The sequence below is a fragment of the Neovison vison genome, chromosome 12, assembly GCF_020171115.1.
Source record: "Neovison vison isolate M4711 chromosome 12, ASM_NN_V1, whole genome shotgun sequence".
NCBI lineage: Eukaryota > Metazoa > Chordata > Mammalia > Carnivora > Mustelidae > Neogale > Neogale vison.
Genome location: NC_058102.1, coordinates 87540173 through 87559693, shown reverse-complemented (window position 1 = coordinate 87559693; position 19521 = coordinate 87540173). Strand labels below are relative to the sequence as shown.

Below are 19521 nucleotides of genomic sequence, written 5' to 3'. Positions count from 1 at the left end.
ATCAAACTCTCTTCTTCTGGCACACTGGAAGAGCCAAAGCAATCAGCCAACTTTGGGAATCCATCGGCAGAGGGTGCCTTGACGCTGGGAGAAAGGGCTCCTTAGCTTGGCTCAGGATGGATAGCCCGGCTCAGCATTGCTGCCCAGAGGGCCCCGGTGGGCCAAGGCCATCAGCACACTGGGGAGGTGGCCCGGTGCAGCATGGATGGGCACAGCATGTCGGCGGCAGGTGACGGAGGCAGCAGCGGTGGCAGGGTCTCGCTCAGCAGTAGGCATGGCACAGAGAGCTGGAACCAGGGCGTGGGATACAGAGGTTAACACTGAGGTCACCAAGTTCACAAGCAGACAGAAGTGGGCTCTGGGACCTTTTAAGAGAGCCTGGAGGTCCTATCATAGCAGGTGGGGTGGGGGGCAGGGGACAGTCAGGAAAGTCTCCTCTTATGTCATTCTGGAACCTGATTTTTTTTAACCGAGACCCAGACCTGTGTAACCTGGGACCCACATAACCCAAAGATGCAGGGGGGACTCCCAGTGCTGAGGCCCCAGCCTCATGTTCGGCCTCAGAAGCAGACAACCGCCTCCTACTCACTCTCTTCCCTGCACCGTTCCCTCTGTCTACTCAACTCAGACATCTGTTCCCCACCCACTCCTTCATCACCCCCCTCCCATCGCTCAGCCTCCTCCCAGGTAACGTCGTCTGTCTGCAGCTCATGCCCTGTCCCTGTGGCAGCATCGCAGGGCCTCGTGTCCACCCTCCCACACCTGCAGCTCTCCTGCACGTGGTCCCCCTTCACCCAGCGCTGGGCAGCAACCACCATCCCGCCCCGCTACAGCTCCTGGGGCAGTGAGTTTCAGTCTTGGACAGCCTTCCCTCTAAGTCCTATCACTGAGCCCAAATCGGCCTCCTGGAAGAGATGTTGTCCTGCTTGTGTCCTCTGAAGCTCAGTCGGGCACATCCTCTTTGTCCCACACGACAGCTTTTCTCTCAGACATGTGACGTTAGAGAGGTGTTCACCCAGCCTGCGTCCCCCTGCCCCCAGTCAGTGATTTCTGTTCCTTGGGTTCATCTCCCTGGTCTGCCCTTCCTCCGTCACCACTGCCCTGGTCCTGGTCTGGAGCCTCAGCGCCTTGGGCCTGGAGCCCTTCCTTGCTGCCAAAGCAAGCAGGACGAAGTCCTCCGCACCACAGCACCACGGGCATTTCCCTCTTGATAGGAAGCCTATAGGAACCCCTCGCTCCTTACCCCAGGCACTTAAGGTCTTCTTGCCTGTGTCTCCAATTTTCCGTACAATTGCTTCCGTACACAAAACCCTTCACTGAAGCAGACCAGCCAAATTCGCCGTCTGCAGAACGTTCCATCAGTACTCCTGCCTCTGGGATCCGGTCTACACCCTCTTCTTTCCCTCTTCCAATACTGTTCGTCTTTGGAGGCATCCCTGGCTTCCAAGACTCTGCAAGGGTGCCTTCCTTGTCCCACAGAACCCATGGTCCTCACCACTGTGCTTTACATGTGCTGCCTTGTTTTCTAGACGGGGCCAATCGTAGGTCCTCTGAGAACTTTTATACCCACACAACCTTCCTAGGACAATGATGAGATAAGCCCAGCTGCCAGTCTCCCCGAGCCTCTTTCCCATGTCTTCCAATGTCTCTCTCAAGGGCATGCTTTGGGCATCTCTGTTTTCTAGCAGCGTCTGAAGAGGGCACGGTCCTCTCCTTGGGACCGGGTACATGGAAACCACAGCTTGCTTGCACCAAATGCAGGCCGGGGACTGCAGGAAACTCCACCCAGACGATCTTACCACCAGCAGCTGTTTATGCCAGTTCCTGGTAGAGCTGATCAGTTCCGACTCTTCACATCTTCACAACGCACCCTGTAAACTTTCCTGGGATTGCCCAGGAGTGGTTACAACTGCCCTTGGTCATTCATTTAAAAAAAACTTGTGTCCCTGGCCACATTGAGGCACTCTAGCCGGAACACTGAGCTCATCTTCTCAACCACCATTTACAAGTGATGTAACTGTTAGGTTCTCTAATTTCCTATTTCTCGAATGCTTTTTTCAGTAAGCCTGCTTACTTTTCTGTACTCGTGAAGGTGTGGGTTTTAGACGCGGAGCCCATGGACAGGAACCTTCTGCATCTGGCAGAGTGGAAACTGGGGGCACAAGGCTCAAAATCAGCGCTAGAATCATAGAACCCGAAGTTACTAGAAAACTTTTTATTTTGCCTGGATAATCGAGACCTGGGCATCTTCTCTTTATCCACTGCATCTATTAAGGAAATTGGGTGATTATAATTCATTCTGTAAGTTCTGAGGGTGGGAGGAGGCATTGGAGACTATGGTAATAATAAAGACATATCCATTACCCTTAGGGGCTTGGGAACATCCTGGTCACTCTTGTCTCTCCTCTCTGGACCTAGGGAGTTTGTACCCAAACAAGACTGATCAAGCATTTTGATCACTGGGCAAATACCCCAAAACCCCAGATGAAAGGCTCAGGTGGGAGCTGGACTAGAGAACAAGGCTTAGGCTAGGAAGCCCAGTGAAGCCTCTTTCTTCCTAGGAGTTAATACCTATAAACACCCAGACAAAGGTTACAGTGCTGGGACTCCTTTACCCTTGGTCCCAGGACACCATTCTGCCACCAAGCTGCCCAGCCAAGGCCTGGAGGAGCAAGTAGAGAGAGGGCCAGCCTCCCCTGCGTGGGAATTCATTTGGCCCTCCCCACTGGCCCTATGAAGTGGGTGGCATTATGGCTGCCATTCTGCAGCAAAGAAACTGAGGCACAGATGAAGCAAGTTGCCCAAGGTCACACAGCTCTCAAGGCGGAGCTAGGACTTGAACGCAGGCAGCCTTGTTCCTGGTTTAGCTGTGTGGACACTGCTGCTTGCTAAGAGCCTCGGTCACACCCCCCTTAGCCTCCTGCCTGCAGCTCTGTGCTTCCCTCCATCCATGAGCAGTGGACCAGGGAGACCATGGGGACTGTGCTCAGCTAGGGACATCTGGGGCAGTGGGGAAGAAGGGAGCGGTGCACTAGCTTGCACTTTTTTTCTTGCAAACGTGTGCCTGTGTGTCCTTGTTATGAAACACAACCACGGGGTAAAAGGGGTGAATTTGTGGCCAGGTCTGTAACCTAGGGATCAGCCTCTGGACATCACTAAGATGTCCAACATGTCAATTCCTGTGTCTCCATGGCCCTTGTCTCCTTCTAAGAGGGACTGACAAGTCACAGTCTCCACTGAAGGGACACCCCTTGACTGCCATACCTTTTACTGCTTGCATTTCATGCCCTCCTGGTTGGCCCAGGCGTGGCCCCAGACTGAGAGACCCTGATCAATAAGCCGGTCAGGGACCGGCTGGCCAAGGGACCAATCACGTTCTCGATCTTGAGAATCCAATTTTGGAACCAGAGAGGCAGTGAGGGTGAATGAATGTGGAGGTGGCTAATGCTGTGGCAGGTCAGGCACAGAGACACTAATGTGGCCAAAGGGCTACAGCGTTGAAGAGCATTTACACCGTCAAGGCTGAGGAGCTGCCGGCCGGAAGTGGCTCAGACACTGAAGAGCAGAGTCAGGCCAAGGGGACGCAGTGTTTCAGTGGGTCCTCGACCCTGCCTGTGTGTAAAAACCAACTGGAGACGATGTAACAGATAATAGCCCGCACTTGTCCGCAGAGACTTGATTTAGTTGGTGTAGAGTGGGGACCAGGCACCAGCAGGTTCAACATCTCCCCTGAATGAAGCTCTGGTCAAGGCAGGTGGAGAACCACTGACCTTTGGCGAGGTTCTGGCTGCTGCTGTGTCCGGTTCCTGCTGCGCTCAGGGCCGCTGGTTCGGCTGCTCCCGAGTCTGCAGCCCCCACCTGGGATATTTAATCACTTCTAGCTCCTGCCTTATTCCTTGCTAGCAGAATCCTAGTTCTGTACAAGAATTAGAGCACCAGTACAGTCAGGGAAGATGGACCCACCCCCAAGAACAAAACTTCATTGATCCAAGCCAAACAAGGTCATCCCTTCCTTGTTTCCCCATGTTACAGATGGGAGGTGGCTCAGTTCTCCACTGACATCGCTGGGGTGGGGGTGGGAGGTTCTCTGGGAATAATTTTCCCCTTCAAAAGAGAGAGAAACTGGAGAAATGCCCTTCTCTCTTCCTGCATTCAGCTGATGTGATGTCTGGAGCTTCTGGAGCCATCTCGTGACAGCTAGGAGGGGAAAACCCAGGGAGCTGCATAAACTGTGACCAGAGTCCTGGAGTCCTGATGTGATGATGGCTGCCGAACTTACTGCTCCAAGGAACCCCTCCCTCCAGATGCCTCGTTGCTTAACTGTGTGCTCACTGCATGCCAGGTACCATTCTAAGTACTTTCCACCTATTATTTAATGGGATCCTTCAGAGCCCCGAGGCCAGTCCTCTGGACGTGAGAGTGCTCAGTGCTCCCCCACATCAGAACCAACCCGTGCCCGCATGAACAGCTTTCCCATCCACTACCGCCAACTAAATACAACCTAAGCATGTTTTTCTGAGACAAAGTGGCATTTCATGTCTACGATCAGGATATTTGAAAAAATAGCCCAAAGATAACCAAAGTCCTCAGAGCTAGTGAGTTCTAGGTCTACAGCCCAGCCGGGCCTGGTTCTCCTTGATAAAATATCCACACTGCGGTCCATGTTCAGGGTGTTTTCGGGTGATGCCTTTCTAGGAACTCCATGAGGCTTGCTGACTGCCTCTCCCTGCGCCCCTGCCTTCCCTGCTCACTGGCCTCTTCACTCTTACTCCATTCCCTCTCTCTTCCCCTTTTCTCCAACCTTCCAAGAGACGGATTTGGGAAGAAGATAAATAGGCAACCCCCACCCCAACCCCGCCAAACGCAAGATACTCCTGGCTGAGCAATTTTTAAAATCTAGATTTTTCTTTTTTTAAGGGAGGAGTATTTTAAAGTTTATTTTTAAGTAATCTCTACATTCAGTATGGGGCTTGAACTCATGACCCTGAGATGAAGAGTCACATGCTCTCCCAACTGAGCCAGCCAGGGGCCCCGGAAATTTGGGCTTCTAGGCAGTAGAGAGTCCTTCAGTGTTAGCAATGGCTCTCAATAGTCTGGTTGTATGGGCTCTTTTCCTGCGGTCCTGAACCCCCACCCAGACAGACATCTATGCAGTCCCTCTGGCAAGGACTGTGCAGCGCAGCACACGTGCCCCTCTCAGGGCAAGCCCAGCGGACAGCCCACTCCTCCTCCCAACTGTCTTCATGACTCCTCTTCACTCTTCTTCCACGTTCTGAAACTGATCCGCATTGGCTCAGCCCCTTGGTTCAAGCTCAAAAAATACCACAGGTGTGAACAGTTTACACAGACTTTATTTGTCCCCTTGAGCACAGGAAGGTCTGGGCAGGCAGAGGCGCCTCAGTCACCTCCCCTGGTTCGCAGATGCAGACCGTGAGACTCGGTGGCAAGGGAGAGGGTCCTGTTCCTACCACAGATTGCTATGGGATTCTCACAACACGTTTGTTTTCGGTTCTATTTACACCGTGAAGTGTGGAGAGGGTACATTTCTTACACTAAAAATATATATTTTGGAATCTCTAAAACAAAAATATCTCTATCTCTACATGAGACCTACTAGAAAGAAGAACATAGAAAACCAGGGAAATGTACCAGCACCTCAAGCTGCCCCCTTCTGTGGGAAGGTGCTCTGCTCTCCACCTGACACCTTTAGCTTCGGGCAGCCATAGCTCACCAATCACATAGATGGACACAGATCCATGTGAGGGAGGCTTATCATCTTGGAGGAGTGAATATGGGAGGAAGGAGTGGGGAGGAGGGTTTTGGCCTCTTTTGCAAAAGGAGTAATTGCACATTCAGTTTGGTACTTCTGTCTCCTACATTGTTGCGTGTGTGAGAACCTGCCCGCTGGCGTCAGTCGTGAACCTGCTAAGAGAAGCCCAAGATCTGCTGATGTCTGTGGGGCGTGGAAGAGTGCCCCGAAGAGGGGGGAGTCTGTCTCTCTCAGGAAATGTCAATGCCATCAGCTAGAAGAAAAAGTTCTGTGTTCTCCAATGCTGAAAGTGGGTTAGGCTTAAGAAAAATGCTATCTTTTCTTTTCAGAAGATCAGAAACCATTCCATTCCCTTTGAGCACAGAATGTCCTAAAGGAATTATGCCTGTGGATGAATCATTCTGCTTTCTGACTTTTCCTGTTGAAGAGATCCGCATAACGCTCCTTTCCCTTTCTCATGCTTCACACAGGGATATGGACCCTTCACACCTTTCGGTTATGAAAATTAGCCTCCTTTCCAGTAAAGAAGTGTTAATTGAGTCAACTGCCCATTCTCTACGATTAAGGTACGAGAACAAGGGCACCAAATCAAAAGAACCAAAAAGAACAGGTTTGATAGAAAAAGCACTTTGATTTGCTTTTGGGGTCTCTTTTCCTGTTGACCCTGAAAGATGGATGAGCTGGGGACTAAGTCCTAGCTTATTTCAAGATTTCAATATTTCAGGATTTCAAGAATCCTTAGTCCCTCACACCAAGTCAGGAATAATCACCAAAAAGTCCCCTTCCCAAGGAGCCCCAGAACGGTCCATCCTCCTCACCCCTCTCACCACCCCTGACTGGTGGTAATTTTGAGGACCCCTGACCAAGAACAGTTGGCCCTCCGAGGAGAACGTGAGAGGCCACGCAGAAAGGAGAAGAAAGACTGCCAGAGGAAGCTGAGTCAGTAAAAGGGACGGAACTTGGAGGAGGTCTCATTTGGCCGGTCGGGGCCTGCAGGAAGGATTTTTACGTCATGCAGGTCTGACAGCTGCAACCCAAAGAAAGTCAGGAAGGCCGAGAACATTCAATGCAGGGTTCCTGAATGACCTGCCAGGATGTGGCTTGGAAACCTGAGAAGTCTGAAGAAAATGCGGTGACAAATAGAAAGATTGCTTTAAAGTCCTAGGAAGAGGTGCAAATACTGTTGCAGAAGAAGATGTTTAGAGAAGCTGATACAGTAGCAGAGAGAACAGAGTGGATGGGACTTCTGATGCCAATTTAAAGGAAAGCCGGGAGCCCAGGAGTCACACCTTCTCCTATGTCTCAGGAAAACGCAGAGCTCAGGACAGGGACAGGGAAGTCGATAGAGAAGTTGCAGGGAGAACTGCTGATTCCTCCACTAAGAGGGAAGTCTAGAGATATGAGTAAGTCAAAAATTAAGTAAAAGTGGGAATTATCTTCTTTGGATGACCAGAAAGCACAGATTCCTAAAATCAGAGACCTCTTGAAAGTCACAGCTGTCATAGCCTGAGATGTCAGCCCCACCTGAGACTTCTGAGCATTTACCAGATTTTTATCATTTATGACTAGTTTAAAAGCCAGTTGCATCCCAAACAAAGAGAAAGAGCAACTATTCATGTCATCTTTTGGAATAAATGGTTCCTTACTTCTCTATTCCAAAGGCAAATTTCTATAATTAAGGAGGTGCAGACAGGAGCCATACGTGTAAAGACCAGATCTCCTGATGATCCCATCATCAGAAATTGGAAATCACATATCGTCACAAAGGGCTAGTCTGGGTTTTACGCAACTGAACAGATCTGGCAAGTTCATGGCATACCGCTGGTCTCCCCCCTCTCTCTGGACCAACCCTTCCCCTCAAAGTCATGAGCTAGAAGTAACCCAACCACCCCACAATGCCCACTCTTACCACTAGAACCAGGTTTTCACCTACTATCACTTTCTTAACCTCCTGGCTTCCTACCTTGACGCAACCAGCCCGTCAGGGCACTGGCCTGCCAACATTCCCGCACTCTCTACCCCTAAGTCAGTTTCTTCTTAACATCGAGTTTAAACACCTTTTCCTATAGACTAATCTGCCTATATTTGTCGTCAAGCTATTCTATCAGAGAACTCTGAGAAACCCTAGTTAGGAGAACGATGGTATTTTTTAATGTCCCCCCAGCTTAGGTACACAAAGCTACTTCATAGCAGCAAGGACATCTATGGACACACTTGCATTTGTTGATGATCATACATGCACACACACACACACACACACACATATTCACCTCCACTCACAGTTCCCTACCCCAAACACTGCCCAGCTTGCCTCTGCCCATGGCCACCAGCTGTGAGCAAGGAAGCATTCGGGTAGGACTGGGGTTGAGCATTTGGTGGGAGTTGGGAAAAGAGAGACAAGAAGGGTAGGGAATGGTCTCCACCACAGAGATGCAGCAGAAACGAGGCTTGCTATTGTTTGAGAAAAGACGTAATGGCCTTAACGGATTGGCACGGGCTTCCAAAGTAAATAACATTACTACGGCGCGGGAACCTGGAGGGTCTGGTTCTAGAAGGACCAGATGTACACACGTGGTCCAGTGATTGACTGCACACAGTTACAAGGACAGGTTTTCTGTTCTCGAGAGGCCTAGTGTATATAAGGCATCAGGAGACACCGATCATTAGGAGATTTTTCTGAGTGATGTTGTCACCTAACTTGTACGATAGGCTTTTCTGCGCCACATTCCTCACAGCTGTGCTGAGGCTCGGGGAACAGGAGAAGCAGTCACCAACCTGCCTCTACAGTGATGGCCAGAAATGATAGGAGGGGCAGGTTGAAGGAGGAAAGCAGGAGTGCTCTCAGGGAACAAGGAAGACGAAAAAAGAGGCAAGCTCAAGGAAGCAGCTAAAGAGAGACAGGGCAAGTCAGCAGGAAAGCTTTTCCCACTGACAGGTTGCCTTTTGATTTTTCTACATTAAGTAGGTAAATGGGTACAATCATTACCTTTCGCCCAAAGTGATAAAATGTGAAGCTTTGGCTCGCAGAGATTTTAATGCCCATATAGTTCAAAGATGCGTGCCTGTTCCTGCCTGCACCATATAAAGGGAAGCCAAGGCTATCCCTGAAACAGCCTTGTGAGCAGAAATCAGGCAAGCCAGGAACAATACCACAGTTTCAAGGGATGTGGTTTTAACGTTTGAAAGCAACATGGTGCCCAGCCCACAGGCAGCGGCTACGCCACGCATACCTGCTTGTTTACAGCCGGCATCCGTTCTGAGTGGTTGGCATCCATCCTGTGCCAGCTGTTCAGTAGTCTGACAATCGTCTGCGTATTGAAATAGGCATGGTTCTGGGGAATGGGGCGATGTTAAAGAAATGCAGGATTCCTTCAATTTCAAAGGACTTCAGAGTAAGACTAGACTACACTGATGTATTTTAAGAGTCGAAGGAATGCAAAATTCCACAAAGTTTTGTCACCAACTCTTCACCTACAAAAGGAGAGCAACCTGTAGGAACATACCACTGCACAAAGATTTTCCAAGATGGAAAACTGATGTGATCGAATTCCCTGGGTACCAACACGCTGACTTGTCACATTCTGCGCACAAAAGAAAGGAAAACCTAGACGCACTGGAGACCAAACCCTTGATATTCATCACATTAGAGAAGAGAAAAAACTATAAATATAGTTTTCAACTAAATACCAAAATTAATTTCACCACTTACAGTTCATTTCCCAATGTGGCTTTTTACATCTGAGAGCCAAAACACTTGTCAATCAAAAGAAATTCACAATGATGAAGAAACCACCCGGTTGAAGGTGGTTTGGGTCCATTGAGTTGAGGATGGTTTGCTACTAAGGCAGCTAAGGAGACATTACGTAAGCATTTGGATCTCTCCTGGAGTAGAATCAGAATGTATCCTTAAGAGACAGCAGCAAAATATGGATGTTTCCACATGTCCAATAAAAACACCGTATCTCCCTTTCTACTCACAAACAACTGTTATCGAACCTTTCTCAGATGTCTAGAAAGCAGACACTAGGACAAATCTTCAGGCTAGGAAGCCCTTCCTGGTGTCTAAACCAACTCCTTCTGGAACAACTGAAGCTCATTCTCTTAGTCCATCCTCAATGAAACCAAGAGAAGCTACTTGTCCTCGCTTATCATTGCTGATCTTCCCCCAAGCTTTCTCCTGTCTGAGCTGAACAACTCCAGTGTCCCTCATGGCCCTGTCATCACTACATAACTCATCTTGCTGAGTTATGTAGGCTGCTGCTAGGAAGCGACACAGACGTGTCTGGGGCAGAGGCATCTTCTGGCCGTGGTGGTGAGCCCTGCCAATGCCCAGATCACTGACCCTCCTAGTGGCGGACATCCCCGACAGCCTTTGGGGCTGACCAACCTCCCCCAGAGGAGGCATCAAACGAAGGCCCAGGACTGCCTCAGAGCCTGCGGATTCTACTGGACTGGAGAGCCTTCCCTTTTCTCTCTGCTCTCCTCTGACTCCCTGACCCCATCCTTCAGGAAGAGGGAGCTCATCGAAGGAATCCTCAGGGGCAGGGTGGATCCATATGGCTCTGCAGGCCAGCAGAGAGTTTCAGAGAAAATGTCTGGAAGATGGGAAGCTGGGTCTTCACGGGTGGCAGTTCTGAAGAGAAAGAGAAAGGAAGAAGAGAAGTACCAGCAAGAGGTGGTCTTCTGCTTCCCCATTCACATCTGGTGATGGGCTGCTGGTATGGGGATGGCTGGCTGCCCTCCAAAGCACAGCACGGGTAACTGAATGCTTCAGCATGGCTTTGACGTGATGGCGGACAGGGCCAGATTTGGTCTTGCTTCTTCTCTGAGAGACTCACCATCTTCTCTGTAACCAGAACTTCCCTGAGGCACCTCACAGCCCAAATCTTCCTTCCCAGCAAAGACTTTTAGTTGAAGAGACTGAATAAAAGTGTTACAATTAGACAAAAAGGGAACACATGATTCATTCCTGCTTTTAACACAATACTTTGAAGATGTCACCACAATTTGGATCTGGCTATATTTTAAGTTCATTTACAAGTAGACTAGTTCTCGACTAAAAATAACCACGTGCGTTATACATTTCGACAGCTGCCTGGATTTTCCTCTGAAGGAAACAAGATTCTATATTTCACTCACATTCAGCACAGATTTATTTTAACCCATTCGATGAAGAAAGAGCTTACCACTACCACCCACTGGTGACTTTTCAAAGTACTTCAGCTCCTCCTCAGAACACTCGTTTGAGTGAGGCAGTCAGTCATTATTATCCCCATTTTAATGCTGAATAAACTGAGTCCCAGAAGCAACGACCTGCCAGTCTATACAAGGAATGAATGGCTAGACCAAGTACCCTAATTCCTAGCCTACTGCTTTTTTTTTCCTTAACTAGAAAAGTTGCCTTTAGTATAAACCTAAGATTTTGCTTTTAGTTTTCTGACTTCTTAAATTAAAGTGGTGTTTGGACTAAATTATTCAAGTAATTTGGGTGCATAGCCTACCTCCATGAAGGCAAAGATGCCTCAAGTCCTTCCATTTTCTTCAGTAACCTGATGAAAACTGATCTATCTATTGGCAAATGATATACAGAATTTTGTTTCTCAAATAAGAAAACTGTGATAATATTTCAAAACCTTTTCTTCGCAATAATTCTCATTATGGAACGAGTTAAATGTCTGTATCAATACTATTGACACTCTCTGTACATTTTAGCCATTTTCCAGTTTGTACAGTTCCAGTAACCAGGGAGATTTTGAAATGGGTACTTTTAATGGTTCTTTTCTTTTCTTTTCTTTTTGAGAGAGAGAGAGTACATGCACGAGCTGGCGGACGGGCAGAGGGAGAGGGAGATAATAAGTCCTAAACAGGTTCTCCGGGCTATGTGGAGCTAACCTCACCACCCTGAGCTCATGACCTGAGCTGAAATCTATAGAGTTGGAAGGTTAGCTTTAACCCACTGAGCCACCCAGGTACCCCTGAAATGGGAACTTTTAGAAAGAGGATTAAGGTGACTAAATAGATAAAGCAAATTTACATTCCCCAGATAATCCCATCCTGACTTTGGGGCTGTGTAAATGGGCAGCTCCAGACTGCACATCTGTTCAAATAGTTAGAAAACCTGTTTTCCTTTTCTTAGGCTTCTAGCAAGTCTCATGGGGTTAGCAGCAGTCCCGGAAGTGATATTTTTTAGACAATTCAATTTTGCAACTATGATATATTTCACTGTTAACATGATTGCTATTTTTAAAAGTCAGAAATAAATAAAAATCAGCAATTATATTCTTCTTTACCTCTTTTCCTTTGTATTGCCAGAGTTCATACTGAGAGCTTTCCAGACCGTGGTTTTCGGCATCTCATCAGATATGTTAATCTCAGAGGGGTCACATCTGAAATCAATGCTCAGGACAGTAAATGGAGGACATGCAAATATAAGACACATCTCCATCTGTAACGATCACCAGGCCACCGGACAGGAGAGAGTCAGTCTGAGGGACCTCAGCTGACAGCTCTCGGCAGGGCCAGGAGCCAGGTGGTTGGAGTGTAGCGAGGTGAGGTGGCCCATGAGGGGCAGCTGAGGATGGGGCTGGGGTGCCAAGTGGGGGCAGCTCTGCCCCCACAATTGTGCCCCTTCAAAGGCCCCTCTGCGGGTGCTGGTGACAGCTTAGGGAGCTACCACCTACTGAGTGTTCCCCAGTGCCAGGCTCACCATGTGCCAGGCATGGTGCTCAGAAACATTCTTCATGTGTTTTCTCACTTACATGGCCAATGGTTTCCATTTGTAGTTTATAAAGAATGCTTACAATCTATTATCTTAACTACCAAATCAGGAGTTATTCACATCCTCATTTTGAAAGGGCAGAACCCAAGGCTCCCAGAGCTAAGTGATCACCAAGGTCAAACGTCAGTAAGTGGAGAGGCCTTGAATCCAGTCCTTGGTTGGTCTCCTAGCACCCCAGAGGACTGGGACATTTTCTACCAGCCAGAAAGTCTCATTTTAAAAGGCTGGAAATGGAGGCAGCATCCCAGTAAAAAGGGAACATTGCTCCTACTTTGTTGCCAGAGAATTCAAAGCCTGCGGCTACTTCCTTTACAACTTGTAGACAGCTTATTAAGGTCCAAAGATTCCATTTCTTTGGGGTCAGTCACACACAAAAAGTCAAACTCATAGGAACAGAGGCTGGGGGGTGGGGGAAAAGGGGAGATGTGGATCAAAGGTTACAAACTTGTAGTTGTAAGATGAATACGTTCTCAAGATGTATAGACAGCATGACCACAGCTAACAGTAATATACTGTACACTTTAAGTCTGCTAAGAAAGTAGATCTCAAGTGTTCTCACCACACAAAAAAAGAACAGTAGCTATAGGAGGTAACGAATATGGTATTAGTTTGACTGTAACCATCATCTCACAATATGTACCTATATTCAAAACATCACATTGTGCACCTTAAGTATATATTTTTATTTATCAAAATAAATAAATCTAATTTTTTAAAATACCAAAGATGTCCTTCATTTCCCTCTCAGTATAAACCACTATCGATTCAATGATTCAGCAATAATTATCCAGGATCTAGATGATCCAGACCCCCTCTCTCTTCCTTTTCTCCCCCGTCTCAGTCTCTGGGCTTCTTCCAGCTTATGTGTACTTCTTCCACAGTGGAAACAAAACGCCGGCAACGAAGCCACAAATGGACCAATTCAGCGTCCTGTGATCTGTGGTGAGCAGTAACTTTGCCGGAGGTGGCCATGATCAGTGGCAGAAGTAAGGAATTTGGGGAACCCAAGTTCAGTTCTCCCTTGGCTCCTAGGCCCCCAGATGCCATGAATCAAACTGGAGGGGTTGCCTCATCCCTTCCCCAAAGTCTGGCCCAAGCATGCGAATTCCACGCCCCTAAGCTGAGACCCTCTGGAAACAAAAGCCATATCCTAGTCATCTCTGGAAAATGGCAGAGAAAGGAGAGGGAGCGCTGACCTGAAGAATACAAAGACAAGGGCCTAACTCTTAAACTTCCTACTTAGAAGCATTGTGACATTGGGCAAATTACCTAAAACCCTCCAAGCCTCAGTTTTCTCATCGTACAAACATGGATAATGAGACTTATATCAGAGAGTTATTGTAAACATTAAAGGAGACTACCTAAATCAAGCTTCTAACACCTTCCTAGCACAGAGAAGGCGCTCAGTACATAGGCTGCCTTACCTCCGTTCTTGTGATTCCTGGCACCTGGTGCGGTGCCTGGCTCATAGCAGGTGCTCAGGAAACCATGGAAGGTAAAGGTGTTTTCCCAGATTGGAGCCGGAAGACTGAATGTTAGCTCTTCATGCCAGCAGCTGTGTTTGTGACCACCCCCCACCACAACGCCACATGTTTACAGAATAACCGAAACAGTAATCTCCCTGGTGTGCAGAGAGTTTTTTTACCTGAAGCCGCTGTTCTTTCCAGGACTACTTAGTAACTTCCTGCTCTCCAAGGGGAACTTGTCTCCCCCCATTTCTAACATTTTCTCAGCCTCCTGCAAGAGAAGAAGACATTATTCTATTTTAGACCATGTAAAACCGTGAGTCTACACCACCCTTATTTCTCTCCCCACAATTTCTACCTAATTCCTCTCACATTTATTTTGAAAGAGTGCACTTATGTTCTTGCATAGGTTTGGCTCTTCGCCAAAAAAGACAACCAGATCTTTGTATCTATGGAGTAGTATTTTTTTTTTAATTTATTTATTTTGAGAAAAACATTATTCATTTTTTTTCCAATTTATTTATTTTCAGAAAAACAGTATTCATTATTTTTTCACCACACCCAGTGCTCCATGCAAGTATTTTTTTTTTTTAAAGAAAGAAAATGAATCTGAATGAAACTCTAGAGCCAACTACCAATTTACTAGAAATATAGAGGACAGAAGAACATGTGTTAAGTGACACCAAGGGAGACAGTAAAATCTAAATGGTGGAAAATCCTACAGGTCACAGACTTAGTTTCTTCAACAAAAAGAAAAAAAAAAAAAGATACAAAGGGAACCCTGAAGAGATTTAAGAAACATATCAACCAGGGTGCCTGGGTGGCTCAGTGGGTTAAAGCCTCTGCCTTCGGATCAGGTCATGATCCCAGGGTCCTGGGATCAAGCCCCACATCAGGCTGTCTCCTGAGCAGAGAGAGCCTGCTTCCTCCTTTCTCTCTCTGCCTGCCTCTCTGCCTACTTGTGATCTATCAAATAAACAAATAAAAAATCCTAAAAAAAAAAAAAAATCAACCATGTAATATATAGGTCTTACTTGGATCCTGATTCAAACAAACAGATTGCTAAAAATAATGATAATAGGGGCGCCTGGGTGGTTCAGTGGGTTAAAGCCTCTGCCTTCCGCTCAGGTCATGATCCCAGGAGCCTGGGATCGAGTCCTGCATCGGGCTCTCTGCTCAGCAGGGAGCCTGCTTCCTCCTCTCTCTCTCTCTCTGCCTGCCTCTCTGCCTGCTTGTGATCTCTGTCTGTCAAATAAATAAATAAAATCTTAAAAAAAAAAAAAAACTTAAAAAAAATAATGATAATAATAAGGCAATCAAGGAAATAACTTTCTACATTTGGATATGTTTGAATATTCCATAACACAATGTTTTTTCAAAAGAAAATCCTCTCAATTTAACGAAAACAATTACAGAGAAAAACAGTATGTACAAAGATGTTTAAAGTAGTATATTAGTAATAAATCCTAAAACAACTATAAATTTTAAAAAGGAAGAAAGTTTAAATTAATTAGGAGAAAATACTATAGAATATCATGCAGTCATTAAAACAATAAATATGATTTTTTATTATATAGACATATAGAAATACGAAAGTGTCTTATGAAATCAAATTGAGGGGGAAAATCAGAAGAAAAATACCTGCCCCTCAAATAAACAATTACTACACTTGTACGAAAACTATGTTAGGGACTTAAAGAGAACATAAAGTAATGAACATAAATATTGGATGCTGATATGAAATTTTGGGGTGAAGTCTTCATTATTTTTCTTTCATTTAGTCTTCAAAATAACTTTATAAAGTAAAACCTGTATTCACAAATACATGTTTACATGAGAAATTCTGGAAAATAAGGAGTATGTTTACCACCCATCCCCAAATTAACATCCAAAAGAGATGCTTTGAGTCTCCCCCCCCAAAACTGCTTACTAAACAACACAACTACTCATCCAGTTGTTCACTCCAAAAATCTAAGACTCATCCTTGATTCCTCTCTTTCACCCACGCCCATTCTGCATTAGCAAAACCTGTCTACTTGCTCTTCAGAGGAAGTCTCCGATCCTCTCCTCTCGACCGCCTCCACCTCTTGCCTAAACCACAGCCACAGACTGCTGACTAGTCTCTTGCCACCTCTCTCCCTTCCAGGCTCTCTGGCTTTCTCATGTTCTTTAACAACACCAAGCTCATTTCTGCTTCAAAATCTTGGCGCTTGTGGTGCCCGAGGCCTGGAATGTTCCTACCCCCAGATAGTCTCATGACTTGCCCTCACTTTATCCAGATTTCGGATGAGATGTCTTCTTCCAGTCATCCCTGGATCACCCTAAATAAAGTAACTCCCTCACTCCTTGTGTTATTCTTCAAACATATCACTACCTAAAATTTTATATAAATCAGTAAATGTATGTATGTATGTATGTATGTATGTATGTGTGTACGTACATACAGGCATACCTTGGAGACATTAAGGGTTTGGTTCCAGACTATCACAATAAAGCAAGTCAAATGAATTTTTTGGCTTCCCAGTGCGTATCAAAGTTCTGTTTACACTATACTCTAGTCTGTTTAGTTTCTAAAAGAGCATTAGATTTAAAACAATGTACATGCCTTAATTAAAACATGCCCTATTGCTAGAAAATGCTATCACCTGAGCTTTCAATGAATCATAAACTCTAATCACAAATCACTATAACAAGAAATAATGAAAAAGCTTGAAATATTGCCAGAGTTGTCAAAGGATGACACAGAGACACAAAGAAAGCCAGTGCTGCTGGGAAAATGGTGCTGACAGATTCACTTGACACAGGGTTACCACAAATCTTCACTTTGTAAAGGATATAATATTTATGAAGTACAATAAAGGGAAGCACAATCAAATGAAGTATGTTTCTGTGTGCGTTCACACACATGCACATACGTATATATGATTTTTAAATTTTGTTTATAGAGTCTTTGGACACTTGAAAACTTTACATTTTATGTAGTGATTTCTATCAATCTTCTATTTAAAGTTTTCCTCCAATGCTTTTGTGCTTATAATTGTTAAAACTCATTTAATAATAGAAAAAAGACACATGTGACAGACTTAGAAGCCCAGAAATATGCCCAAGCATATATGGTTAACTAATATTTGACAAGGGAGCCAAGAATATTCAGTGGAGAAAGGATAGTCTCTTCAAAAAATGTCGCTGGGAAAACTGGATATTCGCAAGCAAAAGAATGAAACCGGAACTCCATCTGACACCATTCACAAAAATCACCTCGAAATGTTATTAGATGTGAATATAAAACCTGAAACACTAAAACTCTTAGAAGAAAATATAGGGGAAACGTCCTTTGACATTGTTCTTGGCGATGATTTTGTGGATATGACACCAAAACCACAAGCAACAAAAGCAAAAATAAACAAGTGGGATGGTATCAAACTAAAAAGCTTCTGCACAGCAAAATGAAAAGGGAACAAAATGCAACAAAATGAAAAGGGAAACTATGGAATAGGAGGAAATATCTGTAAACCACATCTCTGGTAAGTAGTTAATATCCAAAATATATAAGCGATCCATATAACTCAACAGCAATCATCATCATCATCCAATTTTAAAACAGCCATTTTTCCAAAGAAGATATACAAATGGCTGGAAGATACATGAAAAGGTGTTCAACATCACTAATGATTAGTGAAATTTAAATCAAAACCACAATGAGATAACATCCCACACCTATCAGAGTAGCTATTACCAAAAAGAGAAGAGGTAAGTGCTGGCAAGAATGCAGAGAAAAGGGGAACTCTGTTGTACTATTGGTGGAAATGCAAATTGGTGCAAGCACTCTGGAGAACAACATGGAGGTTTCAAAAAGTTAAAAAACAGAACTACCTTACGATCCAGCCATTGCACTATACTGGTCATATATCCAAAGGAAAGTGAAATTACCATCTCAAAGAGCTCTCCACACCCCTATGCTCTCTGCAGCATTAGTTACCATAGCCAAGACACGGAAACAACCTAAGAGTCCATCAGGTGATGAATGGACAAAGAAAAGATAATATATATTGTGTGTTTATATATACACAATTGAATTGAATTGAACATGTGGCCATAAAAAAGAAGGAAATCTTGCCATTTGCAGCAACATGAATGAAACTTAAGACATTAAGCTAAGAGAAATAAGTCTGACAGAGAAAGATAAACACTATGTGATCTCATTTATTTGTGGAACCTAAGAAACATCTGAAGTTCTAGAATCGAGAGAACAGATTGGTTGTTGCTGGGGGTGGGGGAAGGTGGTCAAAGGATACAAACTTTCAGTTATAAGATAAGTAAATTCTGGGGACGTAATGTTCAGCATGATGACTATAGTTAACAATGCTGTACTGTGTATTTGAAAATTGCTGAGAGTAATTTTTAAAATTCTCATCACAAAAAAAAAATGTGACTATGTGAGGTGATGAATGTGTTAACGAACCTTATTGTGATCATTTCACAATATATACATATAGCAAATCATTATGTCATACACAGTGTTATATAGGTCAATTATATCTCAATAGAACTGGGACAAAATAATACAAGATTTTTAAAAATTCAAGATATTAAGGAAAAATGTCATTTAAAATTATTTCAAAGGATACTATTTCAGGCACTAACTGTATTTGGAAACACTTTCCGGCTCATTCATTTCTTGGTCTGGTATTTTCATTTTGTTACACATCCATTCTTGGCACGCATAGACCATTGATTGAGCGTCCATTGTGCGGACAGCAGATGCTAAGTGCTGAGGGAAATGAGGAAGGACAGAAAGTCCTGTGCAAGTTATCTTTGCATGGTGCCAACCTCGACACCATCTGCAATTAGGTACATAACAAATGATAGGTTTTGTATGGTTGTCAAATTAGGCGTTTTGGGAGAACACGAACCATGAGATCTGATAATAAGAGCAGACTCTATGTTCATATTCTAAGTAGACTGTAGACAAACAAAGGGAAAAAAGACCTGATTATTGGGACCAAAAATAAAGGACAGATAGGGACAAGAATCCTTCATCCATTCTCAGCTAAGAACACCTTTGGAGTAATCTTCCCAACTCCTGAATACAACCCTTGGTATTCCTGACATGCTGACTTCTCCTGTGGCCCTTCCTATGTTCTGTAACTTGAGGCTGCCCGAAATGTACAGTTGGTGCAAGAACCATGACCTCTTCCTCCTTGGCCTTCTTTTTGGCATCATCCAACTTCTTCTTTTTACTTTCAGGCATGAGGTCATCTAACCAGCTCAGCTCTCGTTTAGAGAAACAGAGATCCATGACTTTCCTGACAAAGACCAACGCCAATACCTGAAGAAAAATAAAGAAAGGGAATTAAAGGAGTTCATTTCTTTCCTGGAGTTAAACACTAGGACATTTCAAGGAAAAGCAAATGCAGAGTAATCATAATAGTCGCCTATTATGGAGTGCCTTCTTTGTATCAGATACTAAGGAGAGGGCTTTCTGTATAGCATTTTATGTAACTATC

General features: G+C 45.0%; 1 protein-coding gene across 3 annotated transcripts in view; it reads right to left on the bottom strand.

Moving 5' to 3' along the window:
* Window positions 1-219: 219 nt before the first annotated feature.
* The window catches only part of SLC4A8 (solute carrier family 4 member 8), an 81105-nt gene continuing 61803 nt past the window's right edge, over window positions 220-19521 (bottom strand). For 2 of the 3 annotated variants that reach the window (XM_044228986.1, XM_044228987.1), the window contains exons 22-25: window positions 19206-19343; window positions 14194-14285; window positions 12061-12156; window positions 9443-10690 (exon numbers count right to left, since the gene is read on the bottom strand). In XM_044228986.1, the coding sequence (XP_044084921.1) occupies window positions 10678-10690; window positions 12061-12156; window positions 14194-14285; window positions 19206-19343 (339 nt within the window). In that variant the 3' untranslated portion in view covers window positions 9443-10677. Of the gene's footprint in view, window positions 288-9442; window positions 10691-12060; window positions 12157-14193; window positions 14286-19205; window positions 19344-19521 lie in introns of those variants that run through there. The other variant, XR_006381406.1, reaches the window with a different exon arrangement.